Here is an 11,207-nt window from a genome sequence, read left to right on the forward strand (position 1 = left end):
TTTTTATTCTATGCGAGAATCAACCACTGTGTTTGAGCTGGTGTTACTCAGGGTCAGTAACACATAGAGTCATTCTGACACTTGGAACAGAAACTTCAAAGTCTGACCTTTCAGAAAAGGTCAGGCAGTTGTCTGTAACCCTAGGACATTTTTTTGTGGCCCTCTCTATCATCAAAGTTGCCCATCCATGGGTTACGGCATGACAATATTTGTTCGGCCCCCGGCAACAATCTGGGTTTCTCATGTGGCCCCCCATGAAAATAGTTGCCCACCCCTGCCCTAGCGGTTCAGCCACAGTAAGCATTTTAGTTTGGGTATGTCGTTTTCACCATTTTCTTAAGAAATAGGTGGCTTTAGAAGAGGTTAATATATTTACTAAGGATCTCAGGGTGGGTTGTTAATTTGCTTTGAAAAACATTCCCTCTTTCAGTGGTGTAAAGTACTCGAAAGCCATACCATATCTTCCCAGAAAAAGACTTAGGTAAAAGTCAAAGTCACTCATTAGAATATTACTTGAGTAAAAGTATTTTTGTCTAATTGAAAAAAAATGTCTAATTGCTTTGTTTTTAGTATTTTTGTTTTGATTTCATTATTGTAGGCATACATATTTATGGCAATCAACACCTTGCCCAGGGACTGCTGTTGAAAATTAGCTACTCAGCTAAAACTGGCCCATTTACATCAATGATAATTAATAGTCCGGGAGCCATGAGGTTGAACCTCGCTTCGTCGGATAAAGTTTTTTTCTCTGCTGATTCTTGTAGTTTGGGGGTACCTATTCAAAATACAGGAGGGTGCCCGGTGAGTACCCTTGAGCATTTTCAGATATTAACCCCTTAAGTGCCAAAATTCCAGAAAAATAGGGATTTATGGGATTTCATGCAAAATACTCAAATCAAATGCATCTAATTTGTTTTCTCCAATGTCTATTCATAAAGGAGGTCATGTACAATGTATTTCATTCCACATTACATAATATTAACCCTTTTAAGCCATGCCAGCAAAACAAACTGTTTATGACTATAGGGGTCGTGCTCGATGAGAACATCCATTGAGCCTTTGCTCATTGGCATGTAGAGATTCAGAGTAGATGATACACACTGGGAGGTGTGAAGGACACATTTTGCTGCTGATGGTCTGATGGTAGTTAAGCCTATTTGGGTATTGTGCATCCTACCCTGAAACATGCACAGAACATTGTGCATGGCAAACCAGGCACTCCACAGTTGCACTTATTGGAGTTAAAAGGGTTTTGTAGCCACACCTGCATCATCTCGAAAATGTAGTCTGGGACAAGTTTGCAATCTTCCAGTAGAGTGGGTGGGCTCAGTGACCTGTTGCACGTTTTCTTTTTTCTGTCCAAATGCCTCAGTGTTCAATGCTAGTGGCAGATTTACATTGATATTTCAATATATTGCTTGAAAGTGGGTCCTCTTAACATTCTCAATGAATGCTTCATTCGCTGGCGGTAGAGCAGCTAAGTTTGGAGCAACATGTGTCCTTTCCCATTCTTTTCCTCCCAGACAAGTAGCCTTGTGTGTGACATGTCTGTGCTCTCATTTAAACCAGAACAGGCTGAGATGAAGGCAGTGGCTTGATCGTGGACCTGCTGGAATGGTGCATCCACATTGCTAATGGCAGATAGTTCTTAACACATTGAGTGCCACAGCGCTTCAGTAAAATTGTCTGGAGCCTGTGCCAGATTCACTTCCATTCAGTTGAAAACAGCTATAGAATTTTTTCTATTAGGGCTATATTGACAGGGCTGGACTCTAATGAAACATTGAACACTCCTGCTTCTTCCAAAGAAGAAATTTTGTTTCTAGACAGTTCCATTATGAAATGACAGCCTCTGAAAGAAGTTTTTTTTTACTTTTCAAGATATAGTCACTTTTATGAATACTTTTTGCACTCTAATTTCGAGCACATTCACTGACTCTGGCTGGTGTTTTCTGATGTGGTGGCGTGGTGTAGTTTTGTGCAGCCTGCTCCCCCCCCCCCTCCACCTCTGAGCTGCGGGCTCCTCCCCACACGCACAGAGTCTGTTTTCTCACAGACTCCGTTTTTGCCCCGGACGGATCCTAGCGCAACAAGGAAATGCCAAACGCGACTGAACGAAAAGGTTTGGCCGTTCGGCTTCGGGTGCTGGCTTTCTGGCAGGGAATCGTGTGGAGAAACTATATGCAGATAGATAGAAGCAGAAGAGCTCAGTTGTGGGCGCGGATGCAGCCGAGCCAACTGTCCGCTGCAGACAGAGCAATCTATACGGCTCTGGCTGAAGCATGCATCGGTTTCCCCTTTGATCACGTCTTTCCCTGCTTTCTCCTGCACAAAGTAAAGGATCTGAGGTGGGTGGCGCAGCTCCCGTGTCGATGTTTAAGGTGGCGCCGTGTGATCCCTTGAAGGGATTCATGCTCACTGGCTAGGTACGACCTTAAACAGCAGAATTATGGAATAATATGAATTATGATTTTAGGACGTCCACAGACGTCCTTGGCACTCCTCGTTACTTTTTTTAGGACGTCCTAAAGTCCTAAAAATGGAAAAGCTGATCCTTCCTGGGTCAGTTCCTCACATAAGAGCTAAGATATGGTGTTTCTAGGTGAGCCCTGTCTCTGTGACATCTCGGGTGATGGACTTGATACAGTTCTGTAATCAGAGTAGCTGCCGAAGATGAGGTACACATCACTGTCTGATAGGTATGAATTCAGCCGTGTCTTATCATTTTTGATGAAATCGGCTATGGTGCCATCAGCTGGCCAGTGGATGTCCAAAGAAGCGCTGATCCATCAATGACACTGGCATTCCTCCTGGAGATTTTGACTTGGAATGACTTCTTCAGTGTAGACTTTATACATTTGCATTCCGTCCTCGTCCTCCCTAGACAACAGTGTGATTACCCTTGAATCGATGGCATTTAGGTCATAAATTGTGGAGTTGTCAAATTGGATTGATTTGTTTGAGATGGTGTTGTAAAATCCCTCTGACCAGGTCCTCTCAAAATCTTCTAACATTGCCTCCCCAATCTTTACGGCACTGTCACTGGTGGGGTGATCTTGATGTTCACGATGCTTTTGCCCCTGGATGTTCGTTAGGATCCAATGGATGGAGGCAGGTTTCCAGTTTCTGACAAAGTCCAGCCCTGTCCATGACTTTGGCATCTGCTTAACTCATGGCTTTAGCCTCCTCCTTGTGATAGAGATGAACCTTTTGTAGTATCTGTCCCCTCCTCTTCCATCTCCTTCATGTCTGACTCAATCTTGCAGCATATGTGGTGGCTCAGAGCCCAGATCTTCAGTGCCTCTGGCTTCATGGTTATTCCAATGATCCCTCCATCACTGTGGCCGTACCTCACGAAAGTAGTTATGAACTGGTTGATCCACAGGCCATTCCATATTCCACTAATGTGTCACATCACATGCTGCCCCTCGAGAAAATTCCTTTGTGGAGGAAGCTTCTCCATGGAACGAAGATGGTAGAGGCCATACCAGACATGGTTGACATGGCCAGCTGCAAAGTAGTAGGTAAGCATCTTCTGGAATGTGGTCAGATGGAGAAGCCAGTCACCCTCACGTTCAGCCCAGATGTATGACATCAGCATCAGCATCATTGGTTTCACCAGGACCTAAACCCAAAGTTTGGCTGTTCTGGTCTGACTCACAATCTGATCCATAAGGCTCTCATCAGGTCATCTGCTTTCTGGAAATGTCTTACCGGAACTCCAGAGAGCCCACTATCAGCCATCAGTGAACATAAAGCCCCAACAAAACTCATCAATGCGTGCATACCCCCAAGACGCTTTAAGCAGCGCAGCCACATCTATAAGTGACATGTGTGTCTGTTTGAGGCGAGATGTGCGTGAGCCAAGATGCAGTGTCCCAGCCATTTTGAGTGGGGTGGCCCAGGTGGGGCACAGACTCAAGCAAGGGTGGCACTGATTGTGGCATTTAAGAAGGATATAGAAAGGTTTTCCCTTGCCAAAATTTAGCCTAACGTCACTCTAGCTTAAAAATTTGCCCGTTACAGCCTCTGAAATATGGTATTGTTGGCCAGCACCCTCAGGATTTTGGGGTGGCCAAGGCCACTCCCTAGAAACTCCCCTGCTGAGATGTGTGCACAGGATTTGAACAGTGCACCTAGACTCCTCCCCCCGGCTGTACAAGGAATTGAGAGTGGAGACAGAAAGTGCCACAGCTCAAAGCCGGTGAAACATGCACGCACGCGCAATCAATGCAGAAATCTGCATTGATTACAGACGTTCCCCTCCTGCACCTCAGAACAGTGTTTTTAATGGTCAGAACGTGGACCTTGTCACCAGTTATAAATATCTAGGCACGATAATTGACGACAAGCTCAAATTCGACCTGAACACTGACATGTTGTGTAAAAAAGGTCAACAACGTCTACATTGCCTGAGGAAGCTTGCAAAGTTCCAAATTGATAAGACTCTGATGAAACTGTTTTATAGTGCCTATATCGAGTCAGTCATTTCCTTTTCCATTGCCTGTTGGTATGGTAACCTGTGTATTAAGGATAAGAATTCCCTCGGAAAAATTGTGAAGGTGGCATCTAAAGTAGCCGGTATCCATCTGGACAGCCTCGACCATGTCTTTAACAGACAAGTACTTAAGAAGGCTTTGTCCATCCGTTCAGACGCAGCCCACCCTCTAAGCTCGGAGTACAGGCTCCTTCCTTCAGGTCGTCGACTGTGTGCCCCACGGGCCACAAAAAATAGGCACAAGTTCTCCTTTGTCCCTGTCTCCATTCGAGCATTGAACGCTGCTGAGGGAAGGCAGTGATGGTTTAGTGTTTTATTATCATTTTTTACTTTCAGCCTCCGCCGCTGTTTGTATTGTTTTATTGCTTCTATTGATTTTATGGTTTCTATTATTTTATTGTTTTTAACTATTGATTTATCTTTCCTTACTTTGTGCACTTTACTGGCCATTCGTGCACTTTATTCTACTACCTCACTTTACCGGTCGCTGCGTGTCTGCACTTCACTTTACTGATCGCTGTGCACTTTACGGATCGCTGTGCACCTTACTGATCGCTGGGCACTTTACGGATCGCTGTGCACTTTACGGATCGCTGTGCACTTTACGGATCGCTGTGCACTTTACCGATCGCTGTGCACTTTACCGATTGCTGTGCACTTTAATGCTACCTTGCACATTATCGGTCATTGTGTGCCACAAACAAGGTCCTTGATGTTTATTTAGCCTTTTATTTATTTTAACTATAGGCATGTAACATTTAACATGCTACTTGTGTTGTTTCTTGTCAATGTTCTTATTTGTATGTCTATATGCTGCAACTCAATTTGCCCTTTGGGACACTAATAAACTTGAACTTGAACTTGATGCATGCACACACATGTGCGCACGCGCACGCACGCACAGTGCCAGAGAGAGGAGTGGGGGAGAAGGGTCTGACTTGCGCAAACCTGCATCGCTTCAACACCTAGGATTGATTTATCAGATTAAAAGTCCTCTGCTAATTTCATGTTTTTATTGGGGATGGGGGGGCACATAGCGGGGGAATCAAATAGGCTACATTATACATGACCTCATTCCTCCTTTATGAATAAACATTGGAGAAAGCAAATTTGATTTGAGGATTTTGCATGAAATCTCATGAATCCCTATTTTTAAGGGGATTTTGGCACTTTAGGGGTTAATATCTAAAAATGCTCAAGGGTACTCACCGGGCACCCTCCTGTATTTTGAATAGGTACCCCCAAACTACAAGAATCAGCAGAGAAAAAAACTTTATCCGACGAAACAAGGTTCATCAAAAAAACAGCCTTTGGCTCCCGGACTATAATGTGCATTGTCTCTGTAGAACTAAACTAAATAAGCTAAACTAAATAATAACTCTGTCTGATGATCATTCTCTCTGTCTCTGCAGATGTATGAGTGTCTACACAGATCCCACATCTACACCTATGTCATATGCTCTGTCTCTTTTCTCCCCTTCAGAGATTCTGAGCACGCTGCCTCTGTTTGGCTCCAACATCTTCCAGGTCCAGAAGGTCAGCAAGCGCGGCTGCCCCTCACCCTGCGTGGTCTCCATCAGTCAGGAGGGGGTGCTGATCATTCACCCCAAAACACAGGTACGGTTGCCCTGCTACTGTACAGAAACAATATCTCGCCAGTTATAACTACTTAGACCTGGCTGGCTGTGTTACGTGTTTTCCAGCAACAATCTAATATTAGGGGACAATTACAGCCACCCAAAAAAAGCAAAAAGCCAGAGGAGCATGAGATAGTAGTGTTTCTGTCCTTATTTTTTTGGTATGAAGGCCATTGTCGATAGCTGACATTTTTGCATTGACCCTTTTCATCAAGTGCTTAAATCGAATTGTGCTTAAATCGTGTTTAAAATTACTTCCAGCTAGCCTATATTTGGCTTCATGAAAAATATTTGGCTTCATGAATATCCTTGTCAGGGTCTTGTCTGTTGCTGATCTCATGCTGCCTTTTGTGTTGCAGGAGCGAGCGTTTGTGATCCCTGTGGCAGAGGTGCAGTCCATACGCACCGTCCGCCCTAAGAAACTTGACAAAGTGCCAGCAGTGGAGATCAGTTATGGCAATCCAGGCCATCCCAAGATAATCACCATCCACCTCAAACGGGTAAAGATTCAGACAAACCAAAGACCAGCATAAGTTCTTTTCTCATTTATTCACAACCCAGCTGATTGACACCCAATCCCATTTCAATAATGAGTCATTACATGACATTACGTCATTTAGCAGACGCTTTTGTCCAAAGCGACTTACAATATCACAATTTGTCAACAGTACAGAAAACCTAGCCTGGGTGAACCCAGCCGCCACGTGACCTGCTCTCAGAGTTCTCAGTCACTAGCGACTGAGAACAGGTCTGAGAGCAGGTCACGTGGCGGCTGGGTTCACCCAGGCTACAGAAAACCACTATGCAACACAATCAATGACAGCTAAGATATTTGGATAGACTAGCACCATGTAGGAAGTAGTTTGAGAAGGAATAAGTAGCCTTAGTTTTTTTTTTGTTTTGTTTTTTTAAATAGATGTTAGTTCAGGAAGGGCCCAGGTGTAGCCTGAAAAGGTGAGTTTTTAGTCTCCACCGAAAGATTGGCAGTGATTCGGCTGTTCTGACCGAAGGGGGGAGCTCATTCCACCATTGAGGGGCCAGGGATGAGAAGAGTCGCGATTGGGACGGGCGACTTTTGAGCCCACGTAGCGGTAGAGGAGCGAGGCGATCTGGACGGGTGGAGGAGCGGAGGGAGCGATGCGATGTTTGGAACTTGACCATGGACTGCAGATAGGAAGGGGCTGACATGTGGACTGCCCTGTAGGCCAGTACCAGTGTCTTGAATTTGATGCGAGCCGAGATGAGAAGCCAGTGAAGGTCACGGAAGAGGGGAGTGACATGAGAGAATTTTGGTTGGTTGAACACCAACCAAAATGAGTCAAATGATGTTAAGGCTTGCACCTGGCTCAGCGCTCATTGCGTCTCTGATAGATTACATACTGTACAACATTCTTGTAAAGTGTCATCAAAATACTGTAGTTGGATTGACTGAAATATTATGCAGTATTCAAATGGGTCTCTCTCTCTCTCTTTCAGGCCAAGGAGCTGTGCCACACCCTTGCTGGAATTATGGAAGTCATTGGAGGGCAGTAGATACAGCGGCTCCTCCATATTGAGCGGCTACCAATAATAGCAGATATTGAACAATACCTTGCTAACTGACCCTTCTCTTAGCCATCTGGAGACCTCTCACAACTTATGGACATGACCCAGGCTACCAAATATGAAAACTAAAAGCTTACACCTGTAGCCCAGCTGTGAAATGGTCTGCTCCAGCTGCTGATATTAACATCAAATCTTCTCCTGAATCATATAATAATAATTAGTATCTCTCTCACACACACACACACACACACACACACACACAAATAACAATATGACTCAAAAACAATAAATATATAAATCTACAATCAATAATACAATCAATCAGAAACAAATAAATACTTACTCAACAAAAACATAAAATACTAATAAAAACACAAATACGTGGGTGACAACAAATGAAATTAACCCATCATGAATCCATAAACAAAACACTAAAATAAAAGCATACAATAATAATAACAATATATGATTTACAATAGCATCTCAGTATGAGAACAGTCACTAACACATTACATTCAGGCGATGTCTCGTCACACACATGGTCTATGGGTCAGCTTGGGGGAAAACGCGGGCCTGGCGGAGATCTGCACTTTTCTAGTTGCTAATGTAATGTTATGGATGTTATGTCATATGAACACTGTTCTACAAATAAAAAGTGGAGTGAAAGGAGCCATTGTTTAATTTATTAAGTATTAAAGAAAGATGTTGATTAATTTGATCTCTGCTGATTTTTTTTTTTATCTATTCCCAGGGGTGTAGTGTACACAAATATCTCAGTCATGGTCTGTGATTATGGAGCTTTGTGATTTTACAGTACTTAGAAAGGGTTAGGGTTAAAGTCTCGTGAGTGGACACTGAGATTGGGCCATGCACTGACTAGAGAGCCAAAGTCAAGCCCCCTTCCTGTTTAGGCATGTTTTGGTCTGAGTGAAATCTTCTATGGTCTCACCTGATTCTAAATGGAGCTGAAGCGCTTGGTTTGACCAAGTAAAACTATTTGACTAAATGTCTATGGAAAAAACAATGGCGGATGAAATCCCTTGATTCGTATGCCCAAAGGGGGCGTGACTTTGAGTCTCTAAAACATAAGATTCAGCAAAAAGTTAGGTATATTTATCGGATTGCTCATATGTCATATGTGTGATTGGCCCTCTACCGCAGCAGCTGCCACAACCCATACAGTCTGTGGTGGTGAAATCGAGCGTGGTGTACGTGATGGAGTTAAGGTTAAGTTTATTTCATATGGACATCACAGAGTATTGGAGATGTAACAATATATACATGTATGCACAACAACCAGATACACAGTGTTAAGTGTTTATTTCTATTTGTTAATTTCACCAGCTGGTTGATTTTCCCTCCTGATTGCCTGATTGGCTGTGTGAGTAGGTTCCAGGTGTGTTGTGTGAGTGCTTGATGAAATTGGGTCAGGTGCCAGCGGGTGATTGGTCGAGGCCCAGCCTTTAAAAGAGAGCAATAAGCAGACACAGGTGCGTTCAGAGAAGTATCCCATCCTCCTCTACTCGCAACCAGCCACATTTCTGTTGGAGCTGCAGGAGCAGGCTGCCGTTTAAGGTAAGATGCTGTTTTTTGGTTTTCTCTTTTCTTCTTTAGGTAAGCTTTCAATTCCTAGTGAGTATTTTTGGCACAGGCCTACTCATTTACTAACTAGGAAGTTAAAGCCTACCTGAGGAGGAAAACTGGAAGAAGACAGCATCTTAACTTGAACAGAAATGGCCGCCTACTCCTAAAGCTCCAACATAAATGGGCTGGTTGGGGGGGAGAAGAGGATGGGATATGGCTTCTAGCCCACCCCCCGGGGGGGTGGGGTCCTCTACACGGAGGGGCCCTGCTGTCGCAATGTGATCTAACTATTGCACGCACACACCTTTATTTCATTTGCATCATATTTCTATTTGTTAATTTCACCAGCTGGTTGATTTGGCTGTGTGAGTGCTTGATGAGATTTGCACATCAATAAGTGCCACACATTTTCCACAAGAATAGTACACCTCAAAAGGCTGAATTGAAATTGAAAGAGAACAGTGATTATTTCCATTTGTTAACTTCACCAGCTGGTCAAGTCAGATGTGATTGGTCTTGGAAACACAGGACTTCCAATAGACACTTTTCACAGCAACCGTTTTGAGGTGGCAGTGCAATTTGGCTAGAAAGAGGTGGGAAAGGCAAGGACACACATGAGGTGACTTTAGAGATTCTCCTCCATTAAGGTTTTGCTTACAATGGCACTTATTGATGTGCCGGAGGAGTTGGACTACCGTGCCTGCAGGGACAAACCACCTGTAAAACCATTCCTGTGTTCTGTGTCTCATCCCTCTAGTGGCGGTTGATAATCATCATTCCTACACGTCATAAAAGATATCCATCAGCTGTGTTTTAAAGTGTTCCTTTAATGCACCTCCAGTTTTCCTCCTTTGGTAGCTGGGCATACCTGCGTCTACACTCACACAACACACCTGGACTCACACAGCCAAATCAACCAGCTGGTGAAATTAACAAATAGAAATATGATGGTGGGCCAAATGAAATAAAGGTGTGTGTGCGTGCAATAGTTAGATCACATTGCGACAGCAGGGCCCCTCTGTGCAGAGGACCCCACCCCCCCCGGGGGGTGGGCTAGAAGCCATATCCCATCCTCTTCTCCCCCCCAACCAGCCCATTTATGTTGGAGCTTTAGGAGTAGGCGGCCATTTCTGTTCAAGTTAAGATGCTGTCTTCTTCCAGTTTTCCTCCTCAGGTAGGCTTTAACTTCCTAGTTAGTAAATGAGTAGGCCTGTGCCAAAAATACTGACTAGGAATTGAAAGCTTACCTAAAGAAGAAAAGAGAAAACCAAAAAACAGCATCTTACCTTAAACGGCAGCCTGCTCCTGCAGCTCCAACAGAAATGTGGCTGGTTTGGAGTAGAGGAGGATGGGATACTTCTCTGAACGCACCTGTGTCTGCTTATTGCTCTCTTTTAAAGGCTGGGCCTCCCCAAAACCGACCAATCACCCGCTGGCACCTGACCCAATCTCATAAAGCACTTACACAACACACCTGGAACCCACTCACACAGTCAATCAGGCAATCAGGAGGGAAAATCAACCAGCTGGTGAAATTAACAAGTAGATGCAACCGAACCAACACAACACAATCCATTACCTGGTTAAAAAAAATCAATCCCAGTAGATGTAATGTAAACTATATGGCAATAATAATAAAAGCAACATTTTATACCAAATACAACCTACAAACAACAACTCTAATTGTCACATTTCAAAATCATTCAGACTGACAAGACACTCATATCTGATCAATAAGACTTATTTTGAAGAAAGCAAGCAAATCTTTTGTGGCAGGTTTAATGGTTTTGCATCTGTACAAAACATGCAACGCCGTGGTTCAATTGAGGAATCTGAGGTAAAGTTGGTTTATAAATGGCAGGTGTTGAATTCAGTTTTCAACCAGTGATGCTTCATATTAAAATAATCTAGCTTTCGGGTAAACTAAATAAGTGACTTAATTC

At 43.7% G+C, this 11,207-nt stretch overlaps 1 protein-coding gene across 1 annotated transcript in view; it reads left to right on the plus strand.

Moving 5' to 3' along the window:
- Positions 1 to 10,031, plus strand: part of myo15b (myosin XVB) — a gene marked incomplete at both ends in the record, with an annotated part of 88,949 nt that extends 78,918 nt beyond the window's left edge. Inside the window, 4 exons of the mRNA XM_083635083.1 lie at positions 5,982 to 6,115; positions 6,495 to 6,635; positions 8,842 to 8,906; positions 10,022 to 10,031. Coding sequence (XP_083491209.1) covers positions 5,982 to 6,115; positions 6,495 to 6,635; positions 8,842 to 8,906; positions 10,022 to 10,031 — 350 coding nt within the window. The remainder of the gene's footprint in view (positions 1 to 5,981; positions 6,116 to 6,494; positions 6,636 to 8,841; positions 8,907 to 10,021) is intronic.
- Between the last annotated feature and the right edge of the window lie 1,176 nt (positions 10,032 to 11,207).

This window comes from Poromitra crassiceps (assembly GCF_964638095.1).
Source record: "Poromitra crassiceps genome assembly, chromosome: 4".
NCBI classification, from domain to species: Eukaryota; Metazoa; Chordata; class Actinopteri; order Beryciformes; family Melamphaidae; genus Poromitra; species Poromitra crassiceps.